Source organism: Hemicordylus capensis, chromosome 1, assembly GCF_027244095.1.
Source record: "Hemicordylus capensis ecotype Gifberg chromosome 1, rHemCap1.1.pri, whole genome shotgun sequence".
Lineage (NCBI taxonomy): Eukaryota > Metazoa > Chordata > Lepidosauria > Squamata > Cordylidae > Hemicordylus > Hemicordylus capensis.
This window is the reverse complement of record NC_069657.1, coordinates 161,986,104-162,007,451: the sequence shown is the minus strand read 5'-3', so window position 1 is coordinate 162,007,451 and position 21,348 is coordinate 161,986,104. Positions and strand designations below refer to the sequence as shown.

Here is a 21,348-nt window from a genome sequence, read left to right as displayed (position 1 = left end):
CATGCATCATGAAAATGGGCTCTCCTTTTGCTGACACCATAAAATTTATCTGGGACTATAATCCCAGAAGATAACTAATGTTTTATTCTGAAGACTCAGACATGTAATTCATAAACTTCATGTTAATTAAAAAACAAAACAAAACTAGAGACAAACACTTTTCAACTTTTTTTAAAAAAGGCTATGAAGGGGTGTTCTAAGCTGTAATGTTGATTAAAACTATGAAGCCATTCACACGCGCAGGCAAAAGCAGGCTAAGTAAGTTCAGCCTGGTTTGGCCTGTGTGTGTGTACTGCCAGGATCAGGCCTGATCTTGCCATGGCATCAAACCTGCCTAGGCAGCCACACTCCAAAATGAGGTTAAGGGAGAGCGAGCGCTCACCCACACCGATTTCTGTGATTGTCTGCCGGCTGTGGATGTTTGCAACCACGGCTGGCAGACTTCAGAAATCCCAGGCAGCTTTTGGGAGGAGAGCAGGGATCCCCATAATGCACCGCGTACTTTCAAAGTGCATTATGGGAACTCCGAGGGGCGGAACAATGTGTCTCCCCCCCACCTGCCCGGAGTAGCTCCGAGCTACCAGAGCTGCTGGTAGTCGTCTGGGTGGGCGATCCACTAGCCAAAGAAGATAACCTCGGTCATCTGCAGAGAGGTTGGCTCTTTAGGGCTTTCTCCCCGCTTGCCCTCTGGCCCTTTCTCACTGCTTGTGCGCAAGGGCTCTGTATGTGCAAGAATAGAATTGCCTGCTGTTTATACCAATGCCACAGAGCAGAATCAAGCCCCAAAGAATATACTTGAAAACATTTCCCCTCAAGCCTGTTATGAAAACATACCACAAATTAGAACCTCGCTAAGTACTTTGCTGCACAAAATATGTACTGCTACATTTTGAAAAATGCTCTGGGAATCCATAGTTGGTTTAATGGCTTTTCTCTGGTTTAAGAGAGGTTTTTTCTCCTTCTTCTGATGTTTTTGTTATAGATATTACAGAAACACAAAGAAAACAAACAAACATAAATTAGCTGGATCCTGAAAGTCTCCATCCAGGAATGAAGGGATTTTGAAAGAAACCACTTGTTTAAAATTAAGCAGCTAGCTGTCATTTGTGCTCTCCAGTGCTCTCTTTAGGATTTAAAAATAAGGCTCTTTTATGTGAGTGCTTTGCATTTTCAAGGATTATACAAGGTCAGACAAAGTGCACTAATATCACAGCGTTCTAGTGTACATCATTTATGGGAAAGGATCTAACCAAGACTGATTTAAGCACATTACAAATAAGCATGGCAGGAAGAAAGGTGAGTATGTACTCATAGAAGAAGAAGAAGCAGCACTCATGCATTTCAATGCAGGTCTTTCCAGTGGGATTCTAGACCCAGCCCTTATTCAACTGAGGACTGGATAAGGCAAGGCAAAAACAAACAAGCAAAAGGCAAAAGGCAAACAAAAGGCAATTGCCCAGAGATGAAAGTTTGGGACGGTATAAAAATCTAAAAAAAAGGGGGGGGGGGAGGGAGAGCAAAATAAAGGTGATCTATAGCCAGCAAAGAGCAGCAAGAACAGAGAGTTCTAGTTGCTCAGAATGGAAAGCAAGTCTCATTCAGAAGCCTTGATAGACTGCAAAGACTCATCCCAATCTGGCCTATTGGGATGAAATGGCTTCCTTGTTGGTGTGGTTAATCTCCATGTAGCTCTTTCTTCTGGCTACAGATGTAAACTGTAGTGTACACACTTAATCCCAGTTGGAGGTTGTCAGTGCAAGATCTACCACAGGTTCAAGACTTGACAAAGAGAGATGCAGAAGCTGCAAATGTATAAAGACGCCATCTCTTTCACGTCTTCTTGTAGAGCTTTCTTGTAAAGTGTAAAATCACCCTTAGCTTTGATGTCAGAAAGGTATGTTTTCCTTGTCCTTATGGATATAGAAAAATGTGGAGGAGTGCTGGACTGGTTTTCAGAGATAAGCAGGTTGTTTCCTATCCATCGTCATGACTCTTAGCCCCTGGTTCCTGATTATTCTCCCCAATGAATAAAGTATCTCCCTCACTCCTTTTAAATCCATTATGGCTTTTTGGTGGAAAAATGCAAAATTTGTAAACATCTAGAAAAATTATCATCAATATACATAGTAAATATATGTAAATTTATGCTATTTAGTGAATGTTCATACATCATCAAGATAGCATTTGAATGCTTCTTTCTGCGTTGATCAACACAATGCTAGTTATGGGTCAATATGAATGAAATCACAGTGCAAAATCACAGTGCATAAAAACAGTGCAAAATCAAACTGCACAAAAACAAAATAATAGATCACAATGGTGAATCTCTAATGCATCACACTAGGCTTGCAGCTCTCCTGCAGAATGATCCAGTCCTAGCTGCAGGCAGATAGGATCACCAGGATGCTACATGGATTATGTAGCTGCATCAGAGGGAGCTAATTAATTAATGAGCCTTCATTAATTCCAACAAGAACTGAAACTGAAGCAGGGCTCAGCAAATTCCTACACATCACACCCATCACTTTGATTTACTGTATTATATAAAAAGTCCTTTGCCTAAGGCTTTGGAGAGGATTACAGGGTGCATGTTCATTATATAGTAAGAACGTGGGGAAGAGGAAGTGTGAACTGCACACACACAACACTGCTAGAGCACTTAAGGAGACAGATGTTCATCTGGGAACAGATAGTGATGTTGAACACTCCTGATGCAGGTTCCCTTCTCCCTCTCCCGCTCCCTTTCCCTCTCCAGGACTGCCATAGGAAGTGCTAGATACTGTATTAAGATTCTCATCACAGGCCCTTTTGCAAATCCTCCTCCAATCTGAAATACAGAGGGTGGCGGCCCATGATAATATATGAGTATACAAAAACAGCCTTATACTGAATTAGCCCATGGGTCCTTCTAGGTCAGTACTGCTGACACTGCTTGGCAGCAGTTCTCCAGGTCTTCAGGCAGGGGTCTGTTTTCCCCAGACTTATTGGAGATACAAGGAATTGAACTCTGAGTTGCAGATCATCTGGCCACAAGGCTCAAATACGACCGTGCTCTCTAAGCAGAGATGCCACTGAAGAGTGCTTGGAAGCTTCTTCTAGTGGGCATTTGTTCCAGATCTTGCCTGCTCCAAAGATATGTTTGGTGATGACCTGGGACAGGATCTTTTCAGTGGTGTCCCCAAGATTATGGGATTCCTTCTCCACAGATGCTCAACAGGCTTCTAAAATGGTCTCCTTTCACCATCAGATGACAACATTTATTTTCCTCTAAGCTTTGATTTGCTGCTGTTTCCCTCCTTTTGGCATCTTATTTGTGACTGTGATTTTATCTGTTTATTGTTTTATTGTATTCTATTGTTTTAAACTTGTAAACTACTTTGTAAATACAAGTAGAAAAGTAGTACAGAAAACCAAACAAACAAACTTGGGAACTTCTGCAGACAAAGTGTGATCTCAACCATGACCCTGCAGCCCCTCCTCCTCTCTCATTTGCCCCAGAGAGCTTTGTTGGACCTCCTTGTCTTTTGAGTGCTAGGTGAAGTGAGTCTTTTTAATGCACCTAGGCTTTTAAATGTGCTTTACTATTACTGATGTTTGTTCTTCTGGTATTGCATTTTATTGTTTTTATTGGTGCTTGTTTTAATCATTGTAAGTCACTGAATTAGTTGATATACTGGCGAGGCAATATGCGTAATGGATCTACAACAAATTCTTCTCTCCAGACCTTTTTATTGCATAACCGACGCAATAAAGAGGTCTGGAGAGAAACATCTTAATTCAATTTTTTTTAATTACCTAAAAAGTAGTACTGAAAAAATACTTTAAATAATTTCAGTATTGAAACTGAGCAAAGATTAGAACAAACAAGAAAAATTGTGGAATCATCACCACTTGGGAATAGTCAACCATCAGGGATTGAGATATCAAATTAGAAAGAGTGTTGAGCCAGAGAATTTGGGGACTTTTGCAGATGTGACTTCTTCTATGTTATCTTTCCCATGACTCAGAGTCACTTCATGTTGTTTAGGAGCCCATGTTGTGGTAGTAAATTTACAATCCTATGCATGTTTATTCATAAGTAAGTCTCACTGTGTTTCATGGAACTTAATTCCACATATGCGTGCTCAGGATTGCAGCCTTGTCTCATGTGTCTAATGTGAATAGAGAAACTACATACCTCTAGAGAAGAATAACAGAAGACTCATTAGCTAAGCTGCTTAAGCAGTCACATCAGCATGGCACTGAGAAGCCAGATAAATGTGCCCTGCAAATTATTCAGTTAATAACCCCTCCGCACCCCAAATGCATATTCAACAATCTCTATTAATTACTGCTGCGCAATCGACTAGTGGTTATTAAAGTCTCTTCTGGAAACACTCACCTCTGTGTAGGCCTGGGTGACCTGTTCATAAAGGGACTGATGATGATGGATGGCCAGCTCCAGGTCTTGCATTTCTGATGGGAGACCTCCTTCACTGCACATTTTACACCAGGCATCCACCCCAGAGAGGAACTGAAAGGGGAAATTCCCAAAAGACATCAGTGGGATGCAACAGACAGACCCCTAGCAGCAGGACAGAACTGATACAGTTTTAGAGTCAGTAGCATAAGAAAGAGAGACCAAGCCAGCCTTCTTTTGTGTGCGACAAAGGAGATTCACTCCTTGTATGTCGGTTAGGCTGAGACAGAGAATGACTGCCCTCAGCTCACCAGGAAGTTTTGTGGCTGAGTGGGGATTTGAACCCGGGTCTCTCAGGTGCAAGTCCAACACTCTACACGACTACATTTCACTGACTCTCAGTGACAAGACGCTTCATCGGAACCTCTATGTTCATGAGCTCTGCACACTTTAGAAAGCTTAATAAGCTTACCCTGGCCATTCATTTTCTGTAGATAAAGCTATCCAGATCTGTTGCTTGCTGGTTGGTGCATTCAAGTGAAACATGACATGCTGTTGTGCCTCTTAACATGGTCACATCTTTGGCTAACTCTCAGGCGCTGGGGAGGAATGGCGAGGTGAAACTCACCCCTACGGCGGGTCAGACATGCTCATGGTGATGCATTCACCTGCCCGCGTCTCAGGAAAATGACATGGGGAGAGTGGTGGACAGCCCCAGTGGAGACTGACCTCCTGGCAGCAGGGCCAATCAGGGGAAACCACCTCGCAGCCACCCAAAGGGGTGGAAGGGTTGGTGAGCCCAATACCTGTATAGGGTTATTTAAACAAGAGACAGCCAATGATGAGGGCCGGCATGGAGAGGAAGGCTGTCCAGTTCCAGAAGCCCTGCAACTCCCACCACAGCTAAAGTTGACCAGAAAAGGGGACTAAGATGGGGACTGAGGTGTGCTGAAGCTCCCTATCTGACACCCCACTCTGAGGCCACAACAGGGGTGGGAAGGCAAGCTGTAAAGGGCCAAAGGAGGACCAAGAAAGTTCACACTAACACTGTACACACTTAAGTCCAAGGGGCCTCATTACCCGTTGCTAATTTCTCCATTTCTCTCAGTCATTTTGTAAAATGATCTCTTGCTCACTCTGCTATGCTTAAATAACTGTAAAACCCATCAATAAAAAGAACAGCTAATTATACAGCAGCTGCACCGACTCATCTGGGAAATACAAAAAACCCCTCTGCTGTCCCAGCTCTATCCACTCTTGAAGAGCTGCCTGTGCCGATGCCTTCTTGGCAGAATCATGTTTGCTTTAAGCATTGCATTTGTACTTACTGATATTTACTACTGCAAGTGTTTCTGCCCTAAACCTACCTGTGTTGGCATGCTAATTGTTTTGAATAAGGTAATCACACAGAATTATGGGCCTGGACAAGATATGAAGGTCGCCTTGTATAATCTAACTTCACAATACCACTACTCCACTGCCACTTTGGGGCAGAGTCCTCAACCTAAGTACTATATATTAGCACGTTTTAGGACAATGATCACAAATATAGATCAGCATCTGCTATGCCACAACCACTTTATGGTGAGGAAGGAGGTTGAGCAAAATACATCTTCGTGGCTATTTCCAGGGTTCCCCCACAATATTTTTCACAATATCAAGCCATCAAAATCTCTAGCACTGCTTCCAGTCACCTGGAGATTGATGCAGAGTGTGGATCTGCCAAGCTATCTGGCTGAACTCTACTGATGGTTCCACACGCACTGTTATATGATGACACATTGAAAGTGTTTGTACATGGGGAACAGAATGGTGATCTGCAGAATCAAACCAGAAACGGGGGAAGTGGTACTCCCAGGAAGAAAAATCTAATAGAACATGAAGCTGGTACTATCATGACTATTTCTCCCTCCCATACTGATGGCTGCTAGCCATTTGGACTAGAAGCCATAAACACTGGAACCACCACCATAATAGTCCCATTGAAATTAATGGTACAAGTTAATGATGACTCATTTTAAAGGGATTGTTATTGAGTAATTTAGTCTTGATGTCAGACCCTGATTCAGACTGTCCAACAAAGGGGCATAGCTACAATTGAACAAGGAGGAACAAATGTCCCTGGGACCCTGAGGGAGGGGGACCCACCAGCTGGGTGACAACTTGCTCTTTGCTCTCCCCCTTGTGTCTCTCTGAAGATGGGGTGGGGGGCTGGAGAAGGAACCCATCTTCACTTTGTCCCATGGCCCATTCCAACCTTACAATGCCTCTGGTCCAACATTTGCAAAACTCTGGCTGACATCCTGACTAAATTACTCAGTGGAAGCTCTATTGAAATTCAGTCCGTTAGCTTGACAGATCTACAAAGCAGATCCCTCCAGAAGTGGCCTGGTGACTCCAGGAATCAGTATCAACCTTGACGTAACTATTGAAAGCAATCCTGGAGATTTTAGTGGCTTGATCTTGTGAAAAATGGGCGGGGGGACTAAGTATCCTTTAGAGTAAATCCAGAGTAATACTACTGAGGAACGTAGTCTGGATGTCAGCCAATATGTTTAGAAGAGGTTCCCAAAAAATGAAAGTGGAGCATTTATAATAATCATAACAAAAAAACTACCATCAAGGCCAGCTTTATTGTGCCCTGGCATTTCAGGATGCAGGAACAGTAGCTGCTGTTGAATAACAGGCTAAAGAAGGACAATTGCTCTTCTCTTGCCATCACTTATATATGTAACAGCCACTACTTATATATACATATGGCACTTTGCAAAATGCCTATACAAATTTTGATGAGTTACCCAATCATTTTACTTAATAGTAGCTACTGTTCCTACCTCCTGAAATGTCAAGGTGAAGTTATGATGGCCTTGATGGTGTCTATTGCTGGAGTGGTGTGTAGGAAAGTATTTGCCTCTGTGTGTTTGTGTGTGTGTGTGTGTGTGTGTGTGTGTAGGTGTAGGTGTGTACACATCCACACTTAGGTTATTACTCTTTTGGAACATGGAATCAATCTCACATACAAATGTCAACAAAGCAAAAGACATTGAAAAACATTCTATAAATGTGTTTATCTATCTATCTATCTATCTATACACACACACACACAGTTTGATCTAAGATCATAAATAAACAACTAACTAACTAACTATACACACACACTCTCTCTCTCTAATGTGGCAAGCCCTGCCGACACAGTGCTTTACCAATTGAAGGTAGAACAGAAGCACCATGGTGATTGGGCAGTGGGGATTCCATATGCAGATAGGGAAGAGGAGCAGGGAGGAAGCGAGCAAGCGGGTGGTGAGGAGGAGGCGGGCGAGCAGGGAGCGGGGAGAAGGTGGGGAGTAGGCGAGCAGGGGGCAATCAGGTAAGCGAGCAAGCAGTGGGGAAGGGGAGGGGGAGCAAGCAGCAGAGAGGTACAGGGAAGTGAGCAAGCAGTGGGAAGGGGCCTGGCGAGCGAGCAAGTGTCGGGGAGGGGGCGAGTGAGAGTGGGTGGCTGACACTGAGCAATAAAGCAGGGGCTGTGGGGGAATAAGGAGAGCAACAAAGTCCTACCGCACAGATGATCTGTGCAGGTTCAGCTAGTAATATATAAGGGATTATTATTATGGCACCATACAGATAAAAGTGCCATTTATATACACGTTAGTATATAACATTACACCTTCCTAACTTCCCATATTAGGAAAGTGTAAAAGCAGAACCTGATGGTTTTACTCCTTACTAACCATAAAAAAAAACCCAAGAACACCAAATATCTTACATAAAAAATTCCTAGATAGTATAGAATGACAATTATGTACCCTACGTCTGTGGGTTACAAAACACCGTTCAAAAATTAATTATCTATTCATTCTATTAACTGGAACAACTCTTTTTAAGAACTTACAAAGCCTGTTAAATGCAATTTGAAATGGTAGGCCAGAATGACACCCACAGTTAATGATATATATTTTATATTCTTCTATAAATGATTTTAAGAGACCAAGGAGCAAGAAGAAAATCATATAAATCAGAAATTATGACAGAAACAAGGATGTCCACACAGAATGCCAATCCACAGCCTGGAAAGGAATCCCATCCGTATCCCTTCCTCCCAAAACTGATTTAATCCCTAATTACCTGCATCAGTCCTCTGGATTTTCAAACTTGGACATCTGAGGATTCTGGCACAAGGAGTGTAACAGGTTGGGGGAAATCACAGAAAGACGCAGACAAGTCTTTCCTGCACAGTTAACTTACCACTAGATGTCTGATGGGGTAAACAAGAACACAAACCTTCCAAATATACCTATTTATAAATGAACAGTATCCTGATTCTCACACTGTAGCAGTTTCTGGTGTGAACCATATTTGTACCCAGTTCTACAGAATGCCATTAGCTCACATGCATTTGACTGTAGAATATCATCTTCCTTAGTTTGGTATCACATCTGACCACTTTGCTGTACCTACAGTGCTAACATTCTCAAATGAAGAGTTATCTGGGAGCTGGATTCCTACAGCACAATTAAAAACATACAGATCTGGGACTCCTAAAATAAACCATCGAAGTCCCATCCATTAGGAGTGCCCAGCTGGCCCGTGAGAGCAGCTTTTTGCACATAGGAGAAAGGATTGGCAGCAGGAAATTCCCATGTGCAGATTAGCATGAGTGTGGGGAAGGTTCAGTGGGAGGCCTGATGTGTTTTCTAGGTATTAGTGAAATATTATTTATGAAATTAAGGTTTCCATGTCAGTCACTAGAACTCACTCAAAGCAATTTATCACACAATATGCTCCATAACTCCTTTGGTAGCTACAGTCTTATGCAATGTACACCCAAGTCTCCTATTTTTTAATATGATGGTCTGATTGAAAAATGAGAGCTAAATTCCTGACCCCAAAGACACTGCAATCTAAGTCAAGAAATAACTCAAGGTAAGCTAGTGAAAAGAACTGGAGCCTTCTTATTATTCCCATTCCCATTTATTCTCTATATCCAGTTCACTCTTCTCATTGTTTTGTTGACTGACACCTTTAGCAGAGGGCAACACCATCACTGATGCCAACTATGGTCCCTACAGAGCACTCACAGCAAGATGCCGAGTGATGGAACTGTCAAGATATAGCAAGGCTTGTCTCCTTTGGGAAGATGCTCTGTTGCTGGGGCATGATTGCCACATCTTTCTAAAGAAAAGACAAATTATGCATACAGACATGCAAATTATTGGGAGGGGCCATAGCTCAGTGAGGGCACATGGTTTGTCTGCAGCAAATTTCAGATGATGGGAAAGTCCTCTGCTGAGGCCCTGGAGAGCGGCTGCCAGACAGAGTAAAGAAAAGTGGACTGATTCAGAAGGAGGTAGTTTGATATGTTTGTGTACATACAGCATTAAAGCTGAGATAAGGTAATGACCCTGGCCACGCAGAGGCCCACTGGGCATGCGCAGTGTCCTCCAAAATGGCCACCACGACGGAGGTAAGGCCTGGAATAGGCCGAAGATTGCCTGAACAGAGCAATTTGCCTCATAATGGAGGCTGGCGAGGGGAGGGGGGACGTCTGGAGACACTACGCTGCGGCCTTGGAGAAGCCCCCAGAGGGGGTGACTACAGGGTGTTTTTTGTTTTTGTTTTTTAAGATTGCGAACTCCCCCCCAACCAAACCAAATGGGGGGGGGGTCAAGGGGTTGAAGAACCGAACTGGCCCGGTCCAGTTCGGACTCAAACCAAACCGAGCCAGCCGGTTTTGTGCACACCCTAGTGGCAGTAGGCATAGGTTGTCCCTTTTGCTGGGCTGGGTCCACCCTGTTTCAATATCGGACCATCAAACCAAACAGCTTTGATGTTGAACCTGTTCAACATCAAACCTGTTCGCACATCCCTAGGTGTCACAAGACTAGCTCCCCACCCAGCTGGATTTGGACCAATGGCACCTTGGGCTATGACTGTAGTGGTAAGCCCTGTCCCTCTTTTCAGGTCCCCAGTAGCTGTGTCCATGATGATATACAGCAGACCTGAGTTCTACCACATATATTCATAACACGTTCTGTGGCTGTCATAAGCATAATATTTGGGGTAGCCTCTGTAGCAAGGTCCAGGAGAGTAAAAAGACTTCCCACTCTCCAAATCCCCTGAGATGCTTACGCTTGCTGTGCCTGTCCTAACATCTGACTGTTGGGAGCCTTCTGTATCAGGTTCTCAGTTAGCATTAGCCTCCGCTTCTGAACCCATCTTGGGATTCTTGTTCTCCTTCTTGGAGTTAGCCTTGCTCACAGGCATAGGTGAGGTCGCCACTGATACTGCTGTTGTCTTAGCTGGGGCAGGATGCTTCTTGTTGCACTGCTTCTTCACTCCAGCTTAGTACACCGGCTTCCCTTGTTTAGCAGGCTTAAGCCCCAAGGAGGAAGCTTCTGGTGTTGGCAGTGTCTGCTCCTTTAAGAGAGGGAGTGCAGGGCCCAAGAAGGAAACCTTTGGTATTGACAGTGCCTGCCCCTTTAAGAGAGGGAGTGTGGGGCCTGTCTTTGGTACCAGCGCTGGCTGTGACTCATTCTGTGTCAGCTGCTCAAATTCCTGAGAGCACAGCATACCAGAGCTAGTACAGTGCTGCGGGATAGCTAGCTAGTGGGAGTGGCTTGTAGGGCGAATGTAGTACGTAAGGCCATCTTCCACAGCAAAGCACGGAGGTGGGAAGCGTGTTTGCATTGGGCTTGTCTAGTAATGTCCTGGCAAATAGCACAGAGGTCATTTCGGTGGAACTCCCCAATAGGGATGTGTATGAATCAATTATTTCAATTCCATTTCTGCCTGAATCAAATCACCCCTGATTAGTTTTGGGTCTGAATCTGTCCCCCCGAATCACCACAGATTCAATTTGGATTGGATTGGATTCAATTCAGATCAATTTGGACCACTTATAAAGGTCCTGGGGCACCAAAGTTGGATGGTGGGTAGGTCCCCATGGGTGTCACCCACCAACCAAATTTCAAGGCAGTGAGGCATTTGGTTGAGTTTTAATGATTCTTTTAAAAAAAGTTTTTACTGATTTTGTATATTTCTGCCATAGGGAATAATGGGGATTTGAAGTTGCCCTATCCTAACCCTAATATGGATCCCCATCTTTAATTTTAAAAAAAAACAACCCAAAAAAACTAAGCTCTAGCCCTTGTAGAAGTGAAGTTATAGAGCAAAATGTGCAGTCACGATTTTTCAAGTGTTTGGATTCTGTGGTGTATAAGAACCTTTACTCATAATGAATCCCTATGAGGATTCATTGCATACCTTCATTTCTTCTGTTCATTTTGACTGTGATTGCAGTGCCAACTGTCAAACGCCATGTGCCAACCACACACACACTAGGGTACTCAGTTTATTTTTTTAGGAATTTTTGAAGTGTTTAGATTCTTTGGTGTCTTCATTATGCACGTTCATTTCTTGTTCATTTTGACCCCACTGCTTTGTGGGTGGGGGTGGGGAATTAGTGGCATCTCACATGCCAGCTACCCCCAACCTGCAAGCCACTGGGTATTCAGTTTATATTTTAGGAATTTTTGAGGTGTTTAAACTCTTTGGTGTGTAATGAATCCTCATAGGAATTCATTATGAGGAAAGGTTATTAGACAACAAAGAGTCAAAACACTTGAAAATATTCCTAGAACATAAACTGAGTAGTACCCCACTGCCATGCAGGTGCAAGGGGGGTGTAGTTGGCATATGGCAGTTGACCGTTGGCACTTTCCAAATGGACAGTCATATTATAGTCAAAATGAATAGAAGAAATGAAGGTGTGTAATGAATCCTCATATGGATTCATTGAAGAAAAGTTATTATACACCAAAGAATCCAAACACTTGAAAAATAGTGACCACACATTTTGCTCCATAACTCCACTTCTACAAGGGCTAGAGCTTAGGTGGTGGTGTTTTTTAAAAAATGAAAGCTGGAAATCTGTCAGAAATGATAGGAGGGATCAGAATATTAAAGCAATTTGAATAGAATCTGGTATGATTTGATTCGGACCCAAATCTAGCCAATGGACCACAGGGGTGATTTTTTCTGTCTCTAAATCACCTGAATCAACTAGATTTGGGTATAAATCGATTTGTACCCAAATCAGTTTGCACATCCCTGCTCCCCAAGGCATGCTTGTCTGAAATGGGGAGTTTAACAGAGCAAGTTAGGCAGCTCTTAAAAGAGACTGGAGCACCCATATACTGCCTCAGGATCTCTAAAGAGAAAAAACTTGAGTGGGGGTGGGGGAGCAGTTAAATACAGACATAAAATGAGATTTACTGAAAAAATGAGAGGACAGACAGATAGAATAAATGAAAAACTAAGTTAAAGAGAAAGGGTAAGAGGTTTGTTGACAGCTCTCCTCACATGCAGTGCGGCAGAAGGACTCTCGAAGTCACTATCATGGTGGTCAGAAGAAGACTGAGGGAGGTAATCTGTGAGGGGCTATATGTGTGTCACCAAGGGGGCGGAGCTACCACCAAAAAGCTTATAGCTTACAGTTCTAGAAGCTTCCATGGTCCTGTCTACACAGGCGCAGACATCCAAAGTGTGGAGGACAACAGAACCACTAACAAGTAGCAGCATATTTTGGTCACTAGGTCACTAGAGTGGAGAAGGGAGAGAGTCTAAATGCACATAAGATAAAAACATATCTGGAGTAAGGATGGTGATTTTAGTATTATGGAGACTGGAGAGCAGCTTTAAGGGACCAAGGCAGCCATAAGGCTACAGCTGCAGTTGTACGCACAGACTTAACAAAGGAGAACGAAGTTCAGTGTCTGACATGTTATGCAACATTGGCATTATTGTGCATGTAAATGTTAGCCCCTGTGGTGTTGCACAAGAGCACAGTTGTGCAACTACTTAAAACAACAAACACACATTTGCACAATGGAATTTATACTGTTTCCAATGGAAGTTCCATAGTGCAACTGCCTTCTTAAGCAACACCACTGCAACTGACTTTTAGGTTTTCAACAGCACCGACTGATCAGTCACTCTGGCATTGCACTGCGCATCACATTGGCCACTGTCCCTTTCTTAGGAGTAAAGATAATCAAGATCTCATTGAAAATGTTAAACAGACTCCAATCTAAGATAATCATCTTCTGGGAATGACTGTTTGGCTCCTGCCTTAAATTTCATAGCACACTGGAAAGTTTGATTTTCTAAATTATAAAATGATGAGTAAACAGGATATCTCGCTAGAAGAAGCATCAGAGCAGATTACATGTTTCAGACCCAGCTGATGAAGCTGCAAGCCCAGTTTGTGTGCTCTGATATAATTATTATTACCCCAAGCAGCTGGAGTTTATGGCTCCACATCAATATTCCCCGCCCACTAATGTCTCTCTTACTCCAAGTGAGTAGCAACTTCCGTTCAGCTCCCCTCCCACTTTCCAGTTCTTGTTTGCTCAGTCCTGGGAGACTCTGGTAACTGGCCAGCAGTCTTTCTTTCAAAAACCACCAAGAAAAGGATACTGTATCTTTCAATTGCTTTATTACAGTTGTGCGGGTGAGCGGAGGAGGAGGAAAGGTTAAAAACTCATGATGCAAATGTGGCTATCCTTTCATATAGCTGGCTTATTCAGGCCTAAACAGTTTGGGTCTGCATATCTAAAGCACAGCTTCCTCCCGGTGTCCCCTTGCAACCTTGATGTGCCTGCACTTGACATCTGGTGCTTTCCCCTCTCACACCTCACCAGAAACAGAAGCACAAGACGCTGATGCTCAATGAGCAGGAGAAAAGAGAAGCTCACATTGCTATCACTCAGGTGCAGACCATACCCACGGTGTGAGTCCTGAAATGATCAGACACTCAAACCTGTGTGTGATGCACCACAGATGGGGATGGAACCAGCAGGTCTGAAGTTTAGACTGTGAAGATCGCAAAGCTGTTGCAACGCAAATGTCCTATGAAGGCTATTTTAAGTTACTCTGTGTGGCACCTCTTATCCACATCATTAGCTATTTGAATGGAGTTTCTCACCATGATATGGTGATATTTTCTAAGGTCCAGTACACAACTTCCTTTTCAGTCAACTATGCTGGTAATGCCACATTAACTCTGGGCTGCACAACTTCAGTCCTCCAGCTCTTGCTGGACTACAACTCCCATCATCCGTTATTGGCCACTGTGGCTGGGGATGACGGGAGTTGTAGTCCAACAGCTGCTGGAGGGACAGAGTTCTGCAGCCCTGCTCTAACTGCATGTGGAACTGCTCCATTGGAACAACAACAGCCACTATGTGGAGTGTTTTTAAGTGGCTTGGTGGCTATAATGTATAGGCTGCCCTCACTTGCGGTATATCAGAGTCTGAACAGCTTCCAGATATTCAATGAACTTTCCTAGTGAGGCATCCAGTGACTAGCCTTTAGCTGGGAGATTTTAGCTAGAACATCTGAATTGTATTGGAGGTGGTCAGAACCTCACGCAGCCAGAACCTATGCATGACAAAGTCCAACTGATTTCCATCCCACGTAAAAGTACTTGCAGGCTTGACATATAAGAAGTAAAAAACAGAATTGCCTTGCCATATGTGACTACTCGAGCATTGTCTGATGGTATGGGATGCAGCCACTTTGCTGCAGCTAAGCAGTATCTGGCTTGGTCAGCAGCTGGATAAGAAACTACCAGGGAGGCCTCAAATACTGCCTTGCGTTCCAGTGAGGAGAATTAAATACGGGATTTAATATCCACATCTGGATATTTTGAATGGTCAACTGGAGTACTCCAAATGAAGTGGTTGCATCTTTCAGCCTAAAGCTGTGGGATTTCATGCGAATAATTACCATGTCTAGTTTGGCCCCAGAATTGAATCCTAGATCTAAAGATTCATCCAAGAAGAAGAGATGAGAGCCCAAAACAACACAACAGAGTGTGCCGGATTTTTCAGAGGAGAAGACTGCCAAACTTCTCAAAGATTGGCATAAACAACTAGCACACATTATACTTTGCAAAAACGAAACAGGACAGGAGGGAAGAGGGGAGAGAATTCTGGGCCTGATCAGATAAATGAGACATAAAATGAATATCTGAACATCAGACTGTGGGATAAAGAGGCATTAATCAAGAAGTAAAAGTACCCTAGGTTTTAAAAAAACAAAACAAAACAAAAGCACCCAAGCCCTTACTAGGGAGAATAACAAAGAAACAAACAATTGCTTGGCTGATTGCTGTTGTTTTTGCCACCAGCATCTGAAGAAGAAAAGGGATAAACAGCACTGGAAACATCAAGGCAAAACAAAAGGAAATCAAATCAGAGCCCCTGATTGAGAAACCACTCATATTTCCTTACTGCACCAAGAGCCCCAGGTGCAAAACAATGTTGTTTTGCAACAACATTGCAAAAGACTCGGGGATTGTGGGATCAGGAATACCCATAAAAGCCTGCTCAGACAATCCAGGAGCCTTCCCCAACACCAACTGTTGTTCTTAAGCCCCAGGTTGCTGGTGCAACCTCTCAAACTACCTTCAGGAGAAGGATACTGTTCTTGAGCACAAAGACCACCATGACATTTTTTATGGCTGATATGATGTGCAAGTCTAATAGGGAAGAAAGACATCGTTGGTGGCAGCACTGCTCCACAGCAGAGGCAGAGTGCTGATGTCTTCCATCCCTGTTGTGCACCATTTTAGCCTATTATATTTAAATGTACACATCACACTTCTATGCTCCAAACACCTTTGCTAATACCAGCAATCATAACCCTATCAGAAAAACAGAGGTGAAGTAAATGCTTAGACCAGGATTCTCAAACTTGGGTCCCCAGACATTGCTGGACTACATCCTCCCCCCCCCCCATAATATAAATTCATTAGCAGTACTTTCAGGACAGATTTTTAAAACAGTACATCTTCACACAATGCACAATTAAGCTATGGGATTTGCTGCCATAAGATGTGGTGACCACTACTAGGTTAGATGGCATTAAAATGGGATTAGACAAATTCATGGAGGAGGAGAGCTCGACTGATGGCTACTATGGCCATGATGACAATATGGAGCACCCATATTCATTTGAGTATTTTATTCATAGGCCACTAAATATCACTTATTGGGGGTGGAGGACAATGGGAAAGCTCTGTTGCCATCATGCCCAGCTTGTGGAACTCTTAGAAGCATCTGGATGGCCACTGTGGGAAACAGGATTCTGGGCTACACAGATTTTCAGTCTGATCCAGTAAGGCTCTTCTTATGTTCTGCCACTCCCCGCTGCCATAACTTGCGGTAGAGCACTGTGGGTGGAGTTGTATTTCTGTCCCCGAAGGCAGGCATGGGGGGCCGCCATTTTGTCTCCCCCTCCACATGAATGGGCCAGCCAATCCAGCTGTTGTCTGGCCTCCCCACAAATGTGATGGAGGCCAGCCAATCAGGAACCGGTAGTGCCTGTATAAGCAGCAGGATTTTGGAATGGCTGTCAGTCGCTTTCAGGCAAGGCTCCCACACACCCCATTCTCCGTGAAGGTTATCCAGTCTACATCGGGGGCCAAGTAGGCATTTTTTGGGTAGCACCTGATTGGCACTAGGCATGGCCTTTTTTCGCCTACTTCTCACTGAATTTGATTATAGGGGTTACACCAGACTTAGGATCTTGGGTCACTTGGCAGGAGAGTGTGGGTTGGGGTAGGCTATTTTGGTAAACAGTGCTGGGCTGGAGGACCATTTAAGGTGGGAAGGGGCCAAGGAACAGCCCCTCAGGGTTTTGCAGCCCGTTGGGTTGGGATGGGCTTGATTCACCATCCAGAGTTGTGCGGCTTGGGTTGGGTCGGGCTGCCCTACCCTCAGTGGGGGGGGGGGAAACCCTGTGGTGCGACGATGTCAGTGCTTGGCTGAATTAGCACCTGGCCCTGCTGTGGAGCAATCTTCCTTATGACGCTGACCCACACGGGTAGAGTACCCACACTCTGGTTAGTTTATGTTCCTCATTGTAGGTTGTTTGTATGCAATACCAATAAAGTGGCCCTAGTTTCTCCAATTAAGTGTGTCCTGTCATTATTGGGGCCTGGGGGTACAATCATGTACATAAAGAGATATCTACAATTAAAGTCACTTTCAATGTCTCTTGCATATGATATTTCACTTTCAGAGTATCCATATCAATCACTGTCAGTGCCTATTTTTTTCCTTGGAATGACTGAGGTTGTGCCTGTACAACTGTCCCTTCTTGCATTTTATTTATTTTGTTGTTGATGATGAACATTGGTTTGTCTCAGTTTGTCCTGTTCTTTGTGGATTTGTGGTACACACATGCAAAGAGTTGTACAGAGACAATGGATCCAGCCAGGGCCAAGAAATAGGCTGCAGCACCTTCTTGAAGACCCGATCTATCCATTCCCATTTACAACATATTGCCAACAAAAGAGCAGGACATACCACCTGTATGCTGATAACGAATAAAACCAGGCCAATATCCCAAAACCAAGTCACCCATGGGCTGGAGATTCACCTGACCCATCAACAATTACACACCTGTTCAGCCTTCTGATGAAACACAGCAGACATGGCCAGGATGGTACTGCGCTCATCCAATGCTGCAGCAAAGCTCTTCCACTCTTGATCTAGCTGCGTGGAGATCTGCTTAATTTGCTGAGATGCATAATGGCCAGCCTCTGAAAGCCTGGATGCGACCGACATAATACGATTGATATTCACATAGGCATTCTAGGAGAGAAAATATAAAAGATGAGAACTGCACTTCTCACTATCCTTCTTTACATCCTTATAACACAAACAGTTAGCATATTTGGGAATGCGGGAGAGAGTGCATAGTCATAAGCATAGGGATGTGCAGAACTGGCTCACTCACGAATTGGACTGCCACGATTCTAGTGGTTCGATTGTGAACCGCTTTGAACAGTTTCGTTGAACCAACCAGCCCAGCTGAATCAGTTCACTTTGGCGCAGTTCAGTCTGAATTGAACTGAATTTGCACCGCACCGCACCAGTCCATGCACATGCCTACATATTTATTTATTTATTCGATTTCTATACCGCCATTCCAAAAATGGCTCAAGGCAGTTTACACAGATAAATAATAAATAAATAAAATAAGATGGAACCCTGTCCCCAAAGGGCTCACAATCTAAAAAGAAACATCAGATAGACAGCAGCAACAGTCACTGGAGGTACTGTGCTGGGGGTGGAGAGGGGCGGTTACTCTCCCCCTGCTATATAAAGAGAATCAACATGTTAAAAGGTGCCTCTTTGCCCAGTTAGCAGGGGTTAAGCGAGCATCTTTTCAGAAAATCTCAGAGCCAATCTAGCAAGCCAAATCACATGGTGCAATTCTTGTTTGAGTGTACCACTTTATCCTGCACATCTGAATGCAGGGCCAAATTGTGAAGGAAGTATGGATTGACAGAGGCTGAGGATTAGCCACCTCTGCCTGCTTCCAGCTTCCAGCCAATTGCCTCCCTAACAGCAATACTAGCAGGCAAGCAGCTGCCTCTACCTGCCAGTAGTGGAACAGTGATAGCGCCCCTGTTGCCACCGTGCTCCTCTTCTTCCTCCCTCTTTTCTTGCTCTCTGCAAGGCATGGGGCAGGAAATGGAGTGGAAGGAAGTATGAGGTGCTCCACTCACTTTCTTCCACTTGTTCCCCACCCACTAGCTTTTCAAAAGTCAGGGAATGGGATGAGCAGGAAGAGGAGAGAGGAGGAAGAGACCTCTTTATGGCAAAGGGCATCACTGTAATAAAGCAAAAAGGAACACACAGAACACACACCAGCCTAAAGTGGGAGCCACAAGAGACTCCATGAAGTCTGGAAGGACCTTATGATAAGGACGTGCTCTCCTGAAGAAATACAACTCATGCTTTGATTTTCAGAGAATCAAGTGGCAATCGTACCCAACAGTGGTAGAAACTCTAATGAAGAACGACTTGCTCTCGAATGATCTCTTCGAGAGCCTGATTCCCATGGTAGGATCTTTAACAAACTAATTGCATGTGGCCCAATGCAGATTTTAATTGAAGTGCATATTGTCTTCGCATAATATAAAGAATACAGTGTATGGAAACGACAAACGGTAAGATCTTATTTCAGAAAAATATCATTAGCGGGTAATTGTAATGTGTTTCCTATGCATCTGCAACTCTAGGGAGAGAATGCATCTTGCCCTAGTTCTTCTTTTTTTTTTTTAGACAATTAGTGCCTTGACAACGGGTGGGCTGATCTTGCCATGTTGGAAAACAGCTTTGCACATTTCTCTGAAGTCATGACTCATCCTTCCAAGGGGTCACATACAAAGCATAAAACCATTTCAGGGAAGCAGTTATGAATAGCTTCAATTAGAATAAGCAGCATGTGCATGGGGATATTCAAATACAAATCGGCAATCAGTGTGATTTGTGCCCATTTAAATAGGACAATGCAGCTCAGTTTAGAAGTGTAATGAGATTAATAGGATCACCGTATAGACTTTAAAGTTGGTTTTCCCTTCTAATGAAACATATTAACATATAGAAATAAATATTGCACAGTTGTAATAAAAGAATTTTGCATGCTGGAATTTTTAAAAAGCTGACTGTTCCATAAATAGATAGATAGATAGATAGATAGATAGATAGATAGATAGATAGATAGATAGATAGATTCTTAGGCTGCATAGTGCTGCATAATGCTTATCCTCATAACAGCCATTTTAAATAGATTTTTCACTTGCTTTTTTTACAAATGGAGATCTGAAGAACACAGAGAATGACTTGTTGAATGTTCCCTGTGAGTACACCGGGGATTTGAATTCACTTGCCCCAATTCACATGGGAAAAGGTTGGATCTACAGAAACAGGGGGAGCAACAGCCTGTAATGTGTGGAAATGGCCCATTATCCAACAATCTGTGCACTCAATATGCCTTTTTGAGGGATGAGAGCATTTCCTCCATTTTGCTATCATTCGGTGGTTTCATTCTGTCCTGTTTTCGTCCCCTTCTGCCTTCATCTTTAACTTGGAAAATATCTAAAGATAATTTCAGAAATGGAGCATATGCAGTTTACCAGTCCATGTCTGTTTTCTCCTTATATATCACCAGTACATATGCATATTGATTAAGTCACAATACAAAGAGGGGAATGCTGAAGTGATTGCACAATCATACCAGAATTATTGTCTGTGTTGTGATTTAATGCACATCTGTGCTGGTGCATATCAGACACCTGCAAGAAAAGATGCAAAGTGAAAATGGCAGTAAACTGCTCATGCACCACTGTCTGGCAAAAGTCCAAAAGTCAAAACGAAAGGAAGGCAGATTGTTAATACATCGATGCCACTCTAGAAAAAATACCGTATTTTATGGACTATAAGACTCACTTTTTTCCTTGAAAAATATCCGCCAAAATTCAGGTGCGTCTTATATGTTTTAACAGTTTAATATGTTAAAACTCTGAAAAACTGGATTAAAATTAAGGTGCGTCTTATAGTCCGTAGCGTCTTATAGTCCGTAAAATACGGTATTAGTTAATTCAGACCCTTCTCCCACAACTATATTTGGATTAACAGGCTTGTTCTCACCGTCACAGTGATCCCCAGGATGTGTTAAATCCCAGATCACGGAACCACATGTGCTCCTGCAGAGCATGTCATATGGGAAACAGGAACACCTCCCAATCCCTGGATGGCACCATGCCAACTCGGCATTTAAACAGGATCATTAATCTGAGATTTGAACTCTGTCAGTCGATCCTGGTTAAATGTCAGGTTGGTATACTGCCAACCAGCAATCAGGATGTTTCTGCTTCCTTCATGCCATGCTCCATGGGAGTGTGCACAGCTTGGCGATCTGGGATTTAATGTTTATGGGGGATTGCTGTGGATGTGAACCCCATGAATTTCATAAGCATCCCTGTTCAGGTTCCAAATGTGTGTGCAGACTTGCTGCTCCCCTACAGAAGATCAGCACTGTGAGAATTTTCTGAGTGGAGCTCCAATAAGCTCTCAGGCAGGGAAGAAACAAAG

General features: G+C 43.5%; 1 protein-coding gene across 10 annotated transcripts in view; it reads right to left on the bottom strand.

The window, feature by feature from the left end:
- KALRN (kalirin RhoGEF kinase) overlaps nt 1-21,348 on the bottom strand; it is a 920,107-nt gene that overhangs the window by 392,146 nt on the left and 506,613 nt on the right. For 9 of the 10 annotated variants that reach the window (XM_053244819.1, XM_053244856.1, XM_053244784.1 and 6 more), the window contains 2 exons: nt 17,866-18,057; nt 4,382-4,513 (listed from right to left, as the gene is read on the bottom strand). In XM_053244819.1, the coding sequence (XP_053100794.1) occupies nt 4,382-4,513; nt 17,866-18,057 (324 nt within the window). Of the gene's footprint in view, nt 1-4,381; nt 4,514-12,757; nt 12,794-17,865; nt 18,058-21,348 lie in introns of those variants that run through there. The other variant, XM_053244867.1, reaches the window with a different exon arrangement.